At 38.5% G+C, this 17,190-nt stretch overlaps 1 protein-coding gene and 1 pseudogene across 1 annotated transcript; both read right to left on the minus strand.

Moving 5' to 3' along the window:
- Positions 1-7,195: 7,195 nt before the first annotated feature.
- LOC132901218 (olfactory receptor 6N1-like) lies at positions 7,196-8,139 on the minus strand (annotated as a pseudogene).
- A 4,977-nt stretch (positions 8,140-13,116) lies between these two features.
- On the minus strand, positions 13,117-14,061 carry LOC132901220 (olfactory receptor 6N1-like). The gene has a single exon (XM_060943551.1). The coding sequence runs from the start codon at positions 14,059-14,061 to the stop codon at positions 13,117-13,119; it is 945 nt and encodes a 314-aa protein (XP_060799534.1).
- Positions 14,062-17,190: the final 3,129 nt, after the last annotated feature.

The raw sequence follows: 17,190 nt of genomic DNA on the forward strand, positions 1-17,190 counted from the left end.
TGACTAAAGAACAGTGGATTTGTCCTGATACACTGATTTGTCTCAGGTATGTGCATCCGCCATACCCTGTGATACTTGCATCTGAGAAGTAATGGAGCTCGTATCTTTGGACTTCCTTGAAACCTGCTGGCTAGAAACATCGCTGGATCTTGACGTCAGCTAGGTTCTGTAGATCCAAGAGCCAGGACTCCCACTGTGGAAAAAGATCATCCCATCCAATCTTGTCAAGACACATTTTTTGAAGTACTTGCTTCCCAAGTAGAATGAAAGACGCTACAAAGCCAAGAGGGTCAAAGATGGAGGCTACTGTCACCAAGACCCCTCTTCTAGAGAGTGGATGTTCATTCACAACTACTCTGAACTGAAAGTGATCTAAAGTGACACACCATTTGACACCATTTGACTCTTTCAATCTGCGGCTCACCCAAGGCTAAGTCTTGACCTCTTCCTGTTTCAGCACACTCTTCTTCGGGGAGTGATGCAAGTACTTGTCGGCTGTTGGAAACAAACTTGTGGATTCGTAGCTTACCAGTGCTGCAGAGCTGCCGTGAATCATTGACTAACTGAATTGCTTCTTCTTCTCTTTACACACTAATCAAGCCACCATCCATGTAGAAGTTTCTTTCAATGAAGCGGATGGATGCTTCACTGAAGCGACCTTGTCCTTGAGTGGCAATGTGCTTGAGGCCATAGTTTGCACAGCCAGGTGATGAGGCTGCCCCGAACAGGTGCACTTTCATCCAGTAAACTGATGGTTCAGAGTGGAAATTCCCATTGTCCCACCAGAGAAATCTCAAATAGACCCTGCTCTTACATGAAACATGCATTCAATGTCACACATTATTGCTACTGGACCCTTGTGAAATTGGCAGAGGACACCTATCAAGGTATTTGTCAATTCTGGCCCAGTAAGCAGATGATCATTTAATGACACACCTTGGAACTTCGCTGAGCAGTCGAACACAACCCGTATCTTTCCGGGTTTCTGTGGGTGATACACCCCATGGTGAGGGATGTACCAGACAGGACTTTTGTCAAGTTCGTTGTCTGGAACCTTCTCAGCATCTCCACGATTTATTGTTTCACTCATGAAGGCAGTGTAGTCCTTATGGTATTGCTTGTCTTTCTCAAATCTCTTTCTCAAACACTTGAGACGGTGGTTTGCACATCTCCTGTTGTCTGGCAGACTCGGCCTGTCTTCCTTGAATGGCAATGGCGTTTCACAGTGACCATTTGCATTGATCTTGATTCCTTCCTCCATTACTGATATGAAGCGTAGATCTTCTTGAGAGAAGTGAGAGTCCTCGACGGTTCTTTCATTGAAGTCGGACTCGAGCACCTTTAACACATCTGGTGGAGTGACTAATTCCTTGACTTGGGTTCGGGATATGTATCGAACTTCACTTGGCAGACGAGGAGACGACTGAAGAGAAGGTGCCACTTCTCTCACAATGATCCTGTGGCTGCTTCCAATTGTGTCGCCGTAGTCAACACAGGGATTAGCACATCCGACTATACTCCAGCCAAGATCTGTTCTTTGAGCGAATGTCTCATTGTCTTTCCCTGACACAACTTCTCTGGGTAGCAGGGCTTGCGAACAATTGTAACCTATGAGCAAGCCAACGTCACATTCGATTAAAGGTGCAATTTCTTCGGCAAGGTGCTCTAGGTGAGGCCATGCCCTTGCTGTCTTGGGTGTAGGAATATGACTTAAGTTAACAGGAATGAATTCTCTTGAATAGGTTACTGGGAGAGAGATCCTCTTTGATAAATAAAACCCTCTAACCTGCAGCCCAGTTAACTTCTGACTTTGAACAACTGTACTTTTGGATGACAATGTGGAGAGTTTCAATTGCACAAGCTCCTTCTGTGCGTCCAGAGCTTCTGCCCTTTCTTGCAAGATGAAGGTGGTATCACTTTGGTTGTCCAAAAGAGCATATACAAGGACTTCATTCTCAGGATTACTTGTTGTGGACAGCCATACTGGAATAACTGTGGATGTGGATGTACTGTTCATATCTTGCGCCACATGGTTGGATGTTGCTTCATTTGACATTTCTTTTGTCTGTTTAGAATCTGCTCTTTCCTTTGATATTTCTTTCTCTTTTCTTTCATCATCCCCTCGTTCTTTCTTTCTGTCCTGCTTCATACGGTCTTCATGTAAGCATATTGGATGCTTTCTTTTACATGTGTCACAAACGCTTTTTTTTTCGCAGTTCTTTGAATGGTGTCCTGGTTTCAAATAACCAAAACACAATTTTTTCGTTTGCATAAACTTGACTCGTTCTGCGACAGTCTTGTCCATGAACTTTCGACATGCATGAATACCATGGCTTGACTTCTCACAAAAGATACACCCTTTACTATCTGGGTTTTCTTCAGAGCTGCTTACCAGCATCTTTGCACCCACGCTTCGAGTCTTTGGTGTCTTCAGCTTTTCACCATCACTGGACTTAAGAGCATGAAGAGAAGTAACCAGATTGCAAGCTATCTTAGCTTCCTTTGAGACAAACTCAATAAACTGACTGAAGCTTGGGAATGACTTACTTTATTCTTCAATCTCAATGACCCTTCTGTTCCATCTGGCTGCTAACCAATCAGGAAGCTTAGTGAGCATTTTTTTGGTTTTCACCACAGTCATTAAGGACTTCTAGACTCTTAATCTCTGACCTTGCTGCTTCACAGCCCTGAAGGAAGTCTGAGAATTCTCTTAGTTCAATACTGTCCTTAGTTCCTATCCTGGGCCATGAAGTGAGATTATCCCTGAAGGCTTTAGCAATCACAAAGGAGCTTCCATACCATTCCTCCAGGATGTCCCATGCTGCATAGTAGCCTGCATCTGTTCCTAACAGGAAGTAACTCTCGATGGCTTTCTTTGCAGGCCCACCCATATACTTGTGTAGGTAGTAGATCTTCTCATTTATTGGTATGTTCTTCCTGTCTATCAATTTTTGAAAAGACATTTTCCAGTCTTTGTACTTGAATGGGTCTCCACTGAAAACAGAAGGCTCTGGTACTAGGATATGACTTGCATTAATGGACTCTGCTATTGCCCTTGCAAGTGCTATAGTGCTATCCTCCTGATGAGTGTCAGTAGGATTTTGCCCTCTGGTGACTGTTTGTGTTGTCACAGCAGGTTGTGCATATGTGGAATCTTGTGATGGTGCCGTACTGGAAGACCTTCTGAATTAGGTGCAGGTGTCTCCTGCCTGGACTTGCAGTTATGGAGCATGTCTGATATCTCTTCATCAGAGCCAACTTCTTGTTCATAGACCTGAAGTCATGCCTTTGCAGCATTCATCTTCTTGACGGTCTCTAACAGCTCTATCTGTCTACGTTTCTCTTCTAATGTGTTTTATCTTGCAGCATTTTCCACTTCTTGTAATACAAGCTTCTGTCTGTTTTCAGCTTCAAGGGTTTCAAGCTTTTGTTTCTTACATTCCATTTCTTGTAAGACTTTCAGTGTGGCTGCAGTTGCAGCTAGTTCTGCTGCTGCTTCTTGTTTCTTTGCAGATAACCTGCTTGAGTGACTTGATACTTTGCTTGAGTGACTCGATCTTTTGCTTGAACTAGACTTCTGAGATGCTGCAGTTAAGAAAACAGAGCCAGTCTCAGTCCAATGTGTTGGTCCTTTATGAGAGCCTTGACCTTCATCTTTCTCTTCAAGACAATTCCATGCATATTCCACAATCTGTTCTGAGATGGCATGGCAAGTGTCTACTCGGTGATGGGTCTCTCCATCAGGAACAATTAATTTGCGCAAGTCTTCATAAACTTGTTTCACATCTGTTGAAGAACAGCGAATCTTACTCATGTGTTCTTGTAAGACTTCACTGGAGGGACTTCCACTGAGTGCTTTCTTAGCCTCCTTAACAAGCACCTTCCAGCTGTCATAAACAATTGTAAAATGACGGTAAAGCTGTTTAGATTTGTCATCATAGAGTTTTTGACCTTTTTCAGTAAGCTTTCTGGTTCTCTGGCTTCTTCGTAATCCTTGTTCTGCAGCAGCTTGGGTCTCTGTTAGTGGGTCGGTGTCTAAAGGTTCATTATCAGGGTTTTTAGACTGCTGCTGTAACTCTACAGCTTCACCATTACTGTCTAGATCCTGCTTATTAGCTTCTTGGTCAGCCATTTTCAGTATTGTTTGACTTGTTCTTGTTTAGTTGCTTAAACTTAAATTAAATTAGTTTAATTAACTAGCTTATCTTAAATGTTAGCAGTTATCTTATATTTTAAATTACAGTAATAATGAAATGAAATTAGCCTTATTAACTTGCAATGAAACAGAAAACACCTCCTTTTAACACTTAGTAAATTATAGTTAAGGGAATAGATTAGCTCTTTAAATGTTATTGACACTTCAAAAAACTAACTTAAGTAAATAGTTATGTTGAAATCAGCAAAAAAATGTAACCTAGAAACATGTAAGTCAACTAATACATTTCACCTTTAAACACGTATGGCACCTTTAAATGTCGGTGCACTTCAAAATTGCTTATTTGTAAATTACTATGTTGGAATCAATAAAGACTTTAACTTAGAAATATGTACATAACACCAGACCACTTTACCCTTTTAGCACTTGTAGAGTCCCTTCAAGCTGGTGAGGTTATTCCACTTCGTAACATTTAACTTGTTTTAAATGTGTTACTTCTTGTTGGCGTAACCAAAAAATGCTCCTGAACTCTGTTTGCCACTTGCAAGGACTGGAGGTGTATGCACAGCCTTATCTGCTCGATGCTACAGCACAAAAAAACTTCACAAAACGATTGCAGCTCCGGCGACGCCAGACGCAGATCTCCATCTCCTGGAGCAGGCTTAGCTACACTGGCTAATCAAAGGAGTACTTTCAGTGAAAGACTCATTCCTCCAAAATGCACGACAGAGTGCCACAGGAGGTCATTCCTGACCGTGGCCTTCAAACTTTTCAACCTCTCCCTCAGAGGCTCAGATATTCAAAAGACAATGCACTATTCAATACTGCACCTGTGTAATAATTCGATCATACTACATCCATCCACACTATACCTAGGTTCAATAATTACATAATATAGCTATTCAATACCTCACTCAGTGTGCAATACTAGCGTAATAATTCTACGTATCATAGCCATTATTTACTATTTACTTATTTATGTACAATAACTGTAACATTAACTGTGCAATAACTTTCTTTATTCCATCTGCATGGCTAATTTTCCTTCCACATGGCTATTTATGTGCAGTATGTATGGTTGACATTTTAGAAAGTTCTATATGTTTTTACATGTATAATTTTTATATATTTTTACATATTCGACATGTTTTACATATCTTAGATTAGATTAGAGATTAGATTAGATAGAACTTTATTGATCTGTTTAATATTGTAATTTATTTTATCTATTTGAGTGTGAACAAGTGCAGACATTTTCAATTTTCCCTCAAGATTATTATAGTATTTCTGATTCTGATTCAGGTAATGTTGGGGGAAGGAAGGAAGGAAGATAATAAATAAATAAATAAATAAATAAATAAATAAATAAAAATTTATATACATTGCCCAGCCTTGTTGAAAAATACCGTATTGGCCCGAATATAAGACGACCCTGAATGTAAGACGACCCCCCCTTTTCCAAGTTCATCTTTGGGGAAAAAGTTTTTTGAAGACCAAATGTTCATTCATATGAAGCGTATTTATTTCAAAATTCTGTTTAAAATTAGAGGCTTTTGTTTTTCACATTTAAATAGAGGTCATTTCAGTCTCATTTCCGTGAACACTTTTCATAGAAGTAAAAAAAGAGGCTAAACTGTAGGCTACTAGACAAGCCAAATTAAAACATTTAAATTGCATTAATTCAACAAATTTGTCAGGTTTAGATTGAAAGTTCATAAACTTCAGAATGTCAATGCATTAACTTCCCAAAGCCTACGGGTATATGGAATAAATTTGCAGAACAGTGCAAATGCTTTAAACAATGCATTAAACAATACATTAAGGTTTACAATAATAAACAACTGAAACAATGGAAAGGGTAGTTTGCTAAATTACAGCTACTCAGCACAGAGATCCTCAGCCTCACTTTGCTCACTCTCACTGTCCTCACTTTCACTTTCGTTTTTGGCGGCATTTTGTCTAGTCCGCGAATTTAAGACGACCCCCCTTTTTAAGAGCTATTTTTTACAACAAAAACACCGTCTTATATTCGAGCCAATACGGTAAATGGAAAAGATGTCATCCTGAAGGAAGAATATATTGCTCCAAAATCTCAATATACTTTTCTGCATTAATGTTGCCATCACAGAAGTGTAAGTTACCTTTTCCAAGAGCACTGACACAACCCCATACCATTTTAGACCTGGCTTTTGGACTTGTTGCTGGTAACAGTCTGGGTAGTCCTTTTCATTTTTGGTCCAGAGCACACAGCAGCCATTTCTTACAAAGAAAGACCTGGAATATAAGGCTTCCTTTTTGCACAGTAAAGATTTAACTGCCATTTTTGGATGTAACTCCATATTGTAGTGCTTCACAAAGATTTGACAAAGTAACCCCAAGCCCATGTGGTTATATCACCTATAGATGAATGACAGTTCTTGATGCAGTGCCATCTGAAGGATCACAGATCATGGGTGTTCAGCTCAGGCTTGCGTCTTTGCCCAATATGTACTCAAATTCCTCCACACTCCTTGAATTATTTAATGATATTATGCACTGTAGAGGGTGATATGTACAAAATCATTTGTATTTTATTTGAGGAGCATTGTTTATAAACATTTCAATAATTTTCTCAAGTATTTGTCGAGATCTTCAGCCTACCTTTGCTCCTCAAAGACTAGGCCTTTCCTGGATACTGCTTTTGTACCAGATCATGATTACAACCACCTGTTGACATCAGCTGTTTCAACTAACATCATTATTTAATTGTTTTGCTCTTTTATTGCCCTAAATTGCCCATATCCTTTTTTTTTAATGTATTGCAGGGCTGAAATGCAGGAATGTATGCATATTCACAAATGAAATGCTATTGACCAGACAAAACATGAAATATACAGTATTGGTTTCATTCTGTCTGTAAAGAAATACAAGTGAAAGTGAACCACACACATTCCTGTTTTTTGTTTTTTGTTTTACTGTGTATGCTTTGTGGGTCCGTGAGCCTTTACTCACTCTTAATGTAAATGTAAAATAAGTAAAAGCAGCATATTTACCCTCACATTATTCTTTGGTTGGTCCAACTTTAGACATAATTCTCAGTATTTTTTTTCTGATCTCTTTGGTGCTAAAAGAATATATAAAAGGATTTACTAAGGATGGACCAAGAATTGTGCAAATCCTGAATCCGTTTCGTTCTTCTATTGTGAGAACTACACCAGTCCTAGTTAAAATGTTTATAACAAAAGTAGGGCTATAATAGCACACTACAACTATCAAATGACTAAAGCATGTATTAAACACTTTTTTCTTGCTACCCTTTGAGGTCATTTTGAAAACAACTATGAATATCATTATATAAGATCCAAAGATAAAACTGAATGTTCCAAACAGCAGAAAAAACTTAAAATTGCCATCAGATCAAAATATGGGTTAGGATCTACACAAGTGGCCCTGACAACAGATCCATAGTCACAAAACAGGAATTTAAGTGTTGTGTAACAAACTGGTAGTGGAAGAACAGTTCCAGGCACAACAGCTATTGTCGCAGAACCAAGAATCCACAGCAAGAAAGTGAGAATAATAGAACGTACATTTGTCAGAATTGAATGGTAGCGCAGTGGCTTGATTATGGCAAGTAATCGGTCAAAAGCCATGACAGAAATAGTAAACACCTCCATTATAAAGCCTAAACTAAACACACATAACTGAGTCATGCATGATGCATAAGATATGGTTTTAAATCCAACTAAAAGGTTCCTTATCATTGTTGGACATGAGCATGTACAGTAGAGCATGTCTGCAATTGCTAAATTGCAGATAAAGAGGTACATTGGCTGGTGCAGACGTTTATCCATGATAATGAAGCATATGTTTGTCAGATTCCCAAGCATTACAAGAATGTATACAGTAAGTATGACAATTCCAAGTATCATTGGTTTTTCAAAGTGGTCAAATCCTGTGATAACAAATTCACTGATTGTTTTTCTGGAAACATTTTGAGCCATGTTCACCTCTGCTTTGTTGTTATTTAAAAATAGTTATTTAAAAATATTTTCTTCAATAAAGAATTATCAATCTGTCCAGGAGTCTTTCAAATTGCTTTGTAAAGTATCTCTGTTATTCCAAAATACTTAAAGTGACACGATAATAGGACTTCAAGTGAGACTGGAACTGAACTTCCAGTCATACAGTGCTGTGGAGTTCTTCTATGCTGCCATGCTGTATAAGGCATCCAATCCACTTCTTCTGCCAAGCGGGTAAAAACTGGCTTGAGGAAAGGTTTCATGGTGTTTATATAATTCTATATGTTTGAGATCATTGGTTGATTCAAATAGATGATGTCTTGTCTGAACTATTCCCAGTGCACTTCACTGTGGGATATGTAAAAATATGAACATGACCATATCCTTGCAGTCATGAGGCAGTATACAGTGTCTGCGACATTTCTGAACAACATGTGTGCATCATTTCTATGTTATAAGGATAAAAGTTGTGCAATTTGAAATATATAATTCAAATAGATATTATTCAGGTTCTGTAGAGTAAATGTTGTTCACAAAATGAGCAAATGCAAATTCCACAGATCGTTTCCTTATACATCACTTTGATTTTGGTGTATTTGTGCAATCAATCTTAGCTGATTGGGATGCATTTAAATTGGAGCATAATCTAGCAACCAGAAAAATGCTTGATTTGCAGTCAAGTTATCAAAATTCTTTTTAAATCGATTTCAAACTTCAAAAGCAACATGCAAACATAATAACGGTGTGGCACAGACTTGTATCACTTATCTCTGCCAACTCACATTAAATACTTTGTTTTGAAATTGATAAAATAAATCACAGTTCCACATTACCTTTGAATAGTTTTAGACCAAACTTCGTAGCATCTTTAGTTCTTTTAGGAACAGCATTTTCATTCATAATTTGTAATTCTTCCTCACTTACGGTGACAAAGCGACTGACCTCCATTTTGCCGAGTCACTCGAGGTGATTATCGAGAATTACTATAAATACGCAGGTGATGATAGAAAATTGTGCTCTTATTGGTTGAGAAATTCAGAATATTTCTCGACGAATCACCTCAAACGACTCAGGAAAATGGCAGCCAATCACTTTGCCCCCGTAAGTGAGGAAGAATTACAAATTATGAAAGAAAATGCTTTTCCTAAAAGCACTAAAGATGCAATGAAGTTTGGTTGAAAACTATTCAAAGGTAAGGTGGGATTGTGATTTATGATATACATTTCAAAACAAAGTATTTTATATGAGTCAGCGTAGATAAGTGACACAAGTCTATGTACACCACACCTTTATTACAGTGGTGCTTGAAAGTTTGTAAACCCTTTAGAATTTTCTATATTTCTGCTTAAATATGAGTTAAAACATCATCAGATTTTCACATAAGTCCTAAAAGTAGATAAAGAGAACCTAGTTAAACAAATGAGACCAAAATATTATACTTGGTCATTTATTTATTGAGGAAAATGATCCAATATTACATATCTGTGGGTGGCAAAAGTATGTGAACCTTTGCTTTCAGTATCTGGTGTGACCCCCTTGTGCAGCAATAACTGCAACTAAACATTTCCGGTAACTGTTGATCAGTCCTGCACACTGGCTTGGAGGAATTTTAGCCCATTCCTCCATACAGAACAGCTTCAACTCTGGGATGTTGGTGGGTTTCCTCAAATGAACTGCTTGCTTCAGGTCCTTCCATAACATTTCGATTGGCTTAAGGTCAGGACTTTGACTTGGCCATTCCAAAACATTAACTTTATTCTTCTTTAACCATTCTTTGGTAGAATGACTTGTGTGCTTCGGGTCGTTGTCTTGCTGCATGACCCACCTTCTCTTGAGATTTAGTTTATGGACAGATGTCCTGACATTTTCCTTTCGAATTCGCTGGTATAATTCAGAATTCATCGTTCCATCAATGATGGCAAGCCATCCTGGTCCAGATGCAGCAAAACAGGCCCAAACCATGATACTACCACCAACATGTTTCACAGATGGGATAAGGTTCTTATGCTGGAATGCAGTGTTTTCCTTTCTCCAAAAATAATGCTTCTTCCTTAAACCAAAAAGTTCTACCTTGGTCTCATCTGTCCACAAAACATTTTTCCTATAGCCTTCTGGCTTGTCCACATGATCTTTAGCAAACTGCAGATGAGCAGCAATGTTCTTTTTGGAGAGCAGTGGCTTTCTCCTTGCAACCCTGCCATGCACACCATTGTTGTTCAGTGTTCTCCTGATGGTGGATTCATGAACATTAACATTAGCCAATGTGAGAGAGGCCTTCAGTTGCTTAGAAATTACCCTGGGGTCCTTCATGACCTCGCCGACTATTACATGCCTTGCTCTTGGAGTGATCTTTGTTGGTCGACCATTCCTGGGGAGGGTAACAATGGTCTTGAATTTCCTCCATTTCTACACAACCTGTCTGACTGTGGATTGGTGGAGTCCAAACTCTTTAGAGATGGTTTTGTAACCTTTTCCAGCCTGATGAGCATCAACAATGCTTTTTCTGAGGTCCTCAGAAATCTTCTTTGTTTGTGCCATGATACACTTCCACAAACAAGTTTTGTGAAGATCAGACTTTGATAGATCTCTTTTCTTGAAATAAAACAGGGCGGCCACTTAGACCTGATTGTCATCCCATTGATTGAAAACACTTGACTAATTTCAACTTCAAATTAACTGCTATTCCTAGAGATTCACATACTTTTGCCCCTCACAGATATGTCATAGAGCATTTTCCTCAATAAATAAATGGCCAAATATATTTTTGTCTCATTTGTTTAACTGGGTTCTCTTGATTTACTTTTAGTACTTGTGTGAAAATCTGATGATGCTTTAGGTCATATTTATGCAGAAATATAGAAAGTTCTAAAGGGTTCACAAACTTTCAAGCACCACTGTATGTGTGGGTGTGGGTGTGTGTGTGCATACACACGCATGTGTGTGACATTTCATATCATGAAGACCCTGGAGACATTTGTTCTGGACCAGCTCTAGCCTATGGTCGGATCATTCTCCAGTTCACCTACCATCCCCAACTCGGTGTTGAGGATGCTAGAATGTCCCTACTCCATGTGAGGGAATGTTCTTTGTCATGTTCTTTGACTTCTCCAGTGCTTTCTACACTATACAGCCAGTGTATCTTGGTGAGAAGCTGATCGCAATGAATGTGGAGGCCCCTCTCGTGTCCTTAGTTGTCAATTACCTGACAGGCAGGCCACAGTATGTACACTTACAACACTGTGTTGGATAAGGTGGTCAGCAATACTGGGGCACCATAGGGGACAGTCCTCTCTCACTTCCTGTTCACCCTCTACACCACAAACTTCAACTATCAGATAGAATCCTGCCATCTTCAGAAGTACTCTGATGACTATGCGATAGTTGAACGTATCAGTAAGGATGATGAGGCTGAGTATCGGACAGTGGTGGAAAACTATGTTACATGGTGTTAGCAGAACCATCTGCAGATCAATGTGACAAAGACTAAAGAACTGGTTATGGACATGAGAAGGAACTGTTCAGGGTGGCGAGATGTGGTGAGTTAGGATCCAATAGCAGAACACAAATCAGAAAATCCAGTGAATAAAAAATGATTTAATTAAAGTCCAAAAAGTGTCGACAAACAAAAATAGCAAAAATAATACAGACAGCAACGAGGTAGACAAAGAGCTAATATGAAAAAACAAAGGACTGGAAACCAGAGGTTTAAGCTGTGATACATGAAAGGTGGGGTGAACACGTCGCATGGTGAGTGGTAATGCCAGTCTAATGGAACATGGGTTGATTACCTTCTTGATGAGGAAGGGTCCAAGGAATCTGGGTGCCAGCTTTTCAAATTTTCAAATTTCCCTAAAGATTATTATAGTATTTCTGATTCTGATTCAGGTAATGCTGGGGGGGGGATAAATAAATAAATAAATAAATAAATAATAAGCTTATATACATTGCCCAGCCTTGTTGAAATATAAATGGAAAATATGTCATCCTTAAGGAAGAATATGTTGCTCCAAAATCTCAATATACTTTTCTGCATTAATGTTGCCATCACAGAAGTGTAAGTTACCTTTTCCAAGAGCACTGACACAACCCCATACCATTTTAGACCTGGCTTTTGGACTTGTTGCTGGTAACAGTCTGGGTAGTCCTTTTCATTTTTGGTCCAGAGCACACAGCAGCCATTTCTTACAAAGAAAGACCTGGAATATAAGGCTTCCTTTTTGCACAGTAAAGATTTAACTGCCATTTTTGGATGTAACTCCATATTGTAGTGCTTCACAAAGATTTGACAAAGTAACCCCAAGCCCATGTGGTTATATCACCTATAGATGAATGACAGTTCTTGATGCAGTGCCATCTGAAGGATCACAGATCATGGGTGTTCAGCTCAGGCTTGCGTCTTTGCCCAATATGTACTCAAATTCCTCCACACTCCTTGAATTATTTAATGATATTATGCACTGTAGAGGGTGATATGTACAAAATCATTTGTATTTTATATGAGGAGCATTGTTTATAAACATTTCAATAATTTTCTCAAGTATTTGTCGAGATCTTCAGCCTACCTTTGCTCCTCAAAGACTAGGCCTTTCCTGGATACTGCTTTTGTACCAGATCATGATTACAACCACCTGTTGACATCAGCTGTTTCAACTAACATCATTATTTAATTGTTTTGCTCTTTAATCGCCCTAAATTGCCCATATACCTTTTTTTAATGTATTGCACGGCTAAAATGCAGGAATGTATGCATATTCACAAATAAAATGTTATTGGCCAGACAAAACAATGAAATATATTGGTTTCATTCTGTCTGTAATGAAATACAAGTCAAAGTGAACCACACACATTCCTGTTTTTTTGTTTTTTGTTTTTTACTGTGTATGCTTTGTGGGTCCGTGAGCCTTCACTCACTCTTAATGTAAATGTAAAATAAGTAAAAGCAGCATATTTATCCCCACATTATTCTTTAGTTGGTCCAACTTTAGACATAATTCTCAATATTTTGTTTCTGATCTCTTTGGTGCTAAAAGAATATATAAAAGGATTTACTAAGGATGGACCAAGAATTGTGCAAATCCTGAATCCGTTTCGTTCTTCTATTGTGAGAACTACACCACTCCTAGTTAAAATGGTTATAATAAAAGTAGGGCTATAATAGCACACTACAACTATCAAATGACTAAAGCATGTATTAAACACTTTTTTCTTGCTACCCTTTGAGGTCATTTTGAAAACAACTACAATTATCATTATATAAGATCCAAAGATAAAACTGAATGTTCCAAACAGCAGAAAGAAACTTACAATTGCCATCAGATCAAAATATGGGTTAGGATCTACACAAGTGGCCCTGACAACAGATCCATAGTCACAAAACAGGAATGTAAGTGTTGTGTAACAAACTGGTAGTGGAAGAACAGTTCCAGGCACAACAGCTATTGTCACAGAACCAAGAATCCACAGCAAGAAAGTGAGAATAATAGAACGTACATTTGTCAGAATTGAATGGTAGCGCAGTGGCTTGATTATGGCAAGTAATCGGTCAAAAGCCATGACAGAAATAGTAAACACCTCCATTATAAAGCCTAAACTAAACACACATAACTGAGTCATGCATGATGCATAAGATATGGTTTTAAATCCAACTAAAAGGTTCCTTATCATTGTTGGACATGAGCATGTACAGTAGAGCATGTCTGCAATTGCTAAATTGCAGATAAAGAGGTACATTGGCTGGTGCAGACGTTTATCCATGATAATGAAGCATATGTTTGTCAGATTCCCAAGCATTACAAGAATGTATACAGTAAGTATGACAATTCCAAGTATCATTGGTTTTTCAAAGTGGTCAAATCCTGTGATAACAAATTCACTGATTGTTTTTCTGGAAACATTTTGAGCCATGTTCACCTCTGCTTTGTTGTTATTTAAAAATAGTTATTTAAAAATATTTTCTTCAATAAAGAATTATCAATCTGTCCAGGAGTCTTTCAAATTGCTTTGTAAAGTGTCTCTGTTATTCCAAAATACTTAAAGTGACACGATAATAGGACTTCAAGTGAGACTGGAACTGAACTTCCAGTCATACAGTGCTGTGGAGTTCTTCTATGCTGCCATGCTGTATAAGGCATCCAATCCACTTCTTCTGCCAAGTGGGTAAAAACTGGCTTGAGGAAAGGTTTCATGGTGTTTATATAATTCTATATGTTTGAGATCATTGGTTGATTCAAATAGATGATGTCTTGTCTGAACTATTCCCAGTGCACTTCACTGTGGGATATGTAAAAATATGAACATGACCATATCCTTGCAGTCATAAGGCAGTATACAGTGTCTGCGACATTTCTGAACAACATGTGTGCATCATTTCTATGTTATAAGGATAAAAGTTGTGCAATTTGAAATATATAATTCAAATAGATATTATTCAGGTTCTGTAGAGTAAATGTTGTTCACAAAATGAGCAAATGCAAATTCCACAGATCGTTTCCTTATACATCACTTTGATTTTGGTGTATTTGTGCAATCAATCTTAGCTGATTGGGATGCATTTAAATTGGAGCATAATCTAGCAACCAGAAAAAATGCTTGATTTGCAGTCAAGTTATCAAAATTCTTTTTAAATCGATTTCAAACTTCAAAAGCAACATGCAAACATAATAACGGTGTGGCACAGACTTGTATCACTTATCTCTGCCAACTCACATTAAATACTTTGTTTTGAAATTGATAAAATAAATCACAGTTCCACATTACCTTTGAATAGTTTTAGACCAAACTTCGTAGCATCTTTAGTGCTTTTAGGAACAGCATTTTCATTCATAATTTGTAATTCTTCCTCACTTACGGTGGCAAAGCGACTGACCTCCATTTTGCCGAGTCACTCGAGGTGATTATCGAGAATTAGTATAAATATGCAGGTGATGATAGAAAATTGTGCTCTTATTGGTTGAGAAATTCAGAATATTTCTCAACTAATCACCTCAAATGACTCAGGAAAATGGCAGCCAATCACTTTGCCCCCGTAAGTGAGGAAGAATTACAAATTATGAAAGAAAATGCTTTTCCTAAAAGCACTAAAGATGCAATGAAGTTTGGTTGAAAACTATTCAAAGGTAAGGTGGGATTGTGATTTATGATATACATTTCAAAACAAAGTATTTTATATGAGTCAGCGTAGATAAGTGACACAAGTCTATGTACACCACACCTTTATTACAGTGGTGCTTGAAAGTTTGTAAACCCTTTAGAATTTTCTATATTTCTGCTTAAATATGAGTTAAAACATCATCAGATTTTCACATAAGTCCTAAAAATAGATAAAGAGAACCTAGTTAAACAAATAAGAAAAAATATTATACTTGGTCATTTATTTATTGAGGAAAATGATCCAATATTACATATCTGTGAATGGCAAAAGTATGTGAACCTTTGCTTTCAGTATCTGGTGTGACCCCCTTGTGCAGCAATAACTGCAACTAAACGTTTCTGGTAACTGTTGATCAGTCCTGCACACCGGCTTGGAGGAATTTTAGCCCATTCCTCCATACAGAACAGCTTCAACTCTGGGATGTTGGTGGGTTTCCTCAAATGAACTGCTTGCTTCAGGTCCTTCCATAATATTTCGATTGGATTAAGGTCAGGACTTTGACTTGGCCATTCCAAAACATTAACTTTATTCTTCTTTAACCATTCTTTGGTAGAATGACTTGTGTGCTTCGGGTCGTTGTCTTGCTGCATGACCCACCTTCTCCTGAGATTCAGTTCATGGACAGATGTCCTGACATTTTCCTTTCAAATACACTGGTATAATTCAGAATTCATCGTTCCATCAAGGATGGCAAGCCATCCTGGCCCAGATGCAGCAAAACAGGCCCGAACCATGATACTACCACCAACATGTTTCACAGATGGGATAAGGTTCTTATGCTGGAATGCAGTCTTTTCCTTTCTCCAAACATACCACTTCTCATATAAACCAAAAAGTTCGATTTGGTCTCATCTGTCCACAAAACATTTTCCCAATAGCCTTCTGTCTTGTCCACATGATCTTTAGCAAACTGTCGATGAGCAGCAATGTTCTTTTTGGAGAGCAGTGGCTTTCTCCTTGCAACCCTGCCATGCACACCATTGTTGTTCAGTGTTCTCCTGATGGTGGATTCATGAACATTAACATTAGCCAATGTGAGTGAGGCCTTCAGTTGCTTAGAAGTTACCCTGTGGTCCTTTGTGACTTGTGTGAAAATCTGATGATGTTTTAGGTCATATTTATGCAGAAATATAGAAAATTCTAAAGGGTTCACAAACTTTCAAGCACCACTGTGTGTGTGTGTGTGAGACATTTCATATCATGAAGACCCTGGAGACACGTGTTCTGGAGCAGCTTCAGCCTATGGCCGGATCTTTCTCCAGTTCATCTACCATCCCCAACCCGGAGTTCAGGATACTAGACTGCCCCTACTCCCTGTGAGGGAATGTTCTTTGTAATGTTCTTTGACTTCTCCCGTACTTTCTACACCATACAGCCAGTGTATCTTGGTGGGAAGCTGATCGCAATTAATGTGGATGCCCCTCTCATGTCCTGGGTTGTCAATTACCTGACAGGTAGACCACAGTATGTACACTTACAACACTGTTTGTTGGATAATGTGGTCAGCAATACTGGGGCACCATAGGGAACAGTCCTCTCTCACTTCCTGTTCACCCTCTATACCACAGACTTCAACTATCAGATAGAATCCTGCCATCTTCAGAAGTACTCTGATGACTATGTGATAGTTGAACTTATCAGTAAGGATGATGAGGCTGAGTATTGGACAGTGGTGGAAAACTATGTTACATGGTATGAGCAGAACCATCTGCAGATCAGTGTGACAAAGCCTAAAGGACTGGTCATGGACATGAGAAGGAACAAGGCACTGGTGACCCCTGTTTCCATCCACGGGGTCAGTGTGAACATTGTTGAGGACTACAAGTAAACTGGGGGTACATATTGACAATGGACTGGACTGGACTAAGAATACAGAGGCCATA

Source organism: Neoarius graeffei, chromosome 17 (assembly GCF_027579695.1).
Source record: "Neoarius graeffei isolate fNeoGra1 chromosome 17, fNeoGra1.pri, whole genome shotgun sequence".
NCBI lineage: Eukaryota > Metazoa > Chordata > Actinopteri > Siluriformes > Ariidae > Neoarius > Neoarius graeffei.

Coding starts and splice junctions, on each gene's coding strand:
- LOC132901220 (XM_060943551.1), bottom strand. CDS start 14,061: ATGGCTCAAAATGTTTCCAGAAAAACAATCAGTGAATTTGTTATCACA.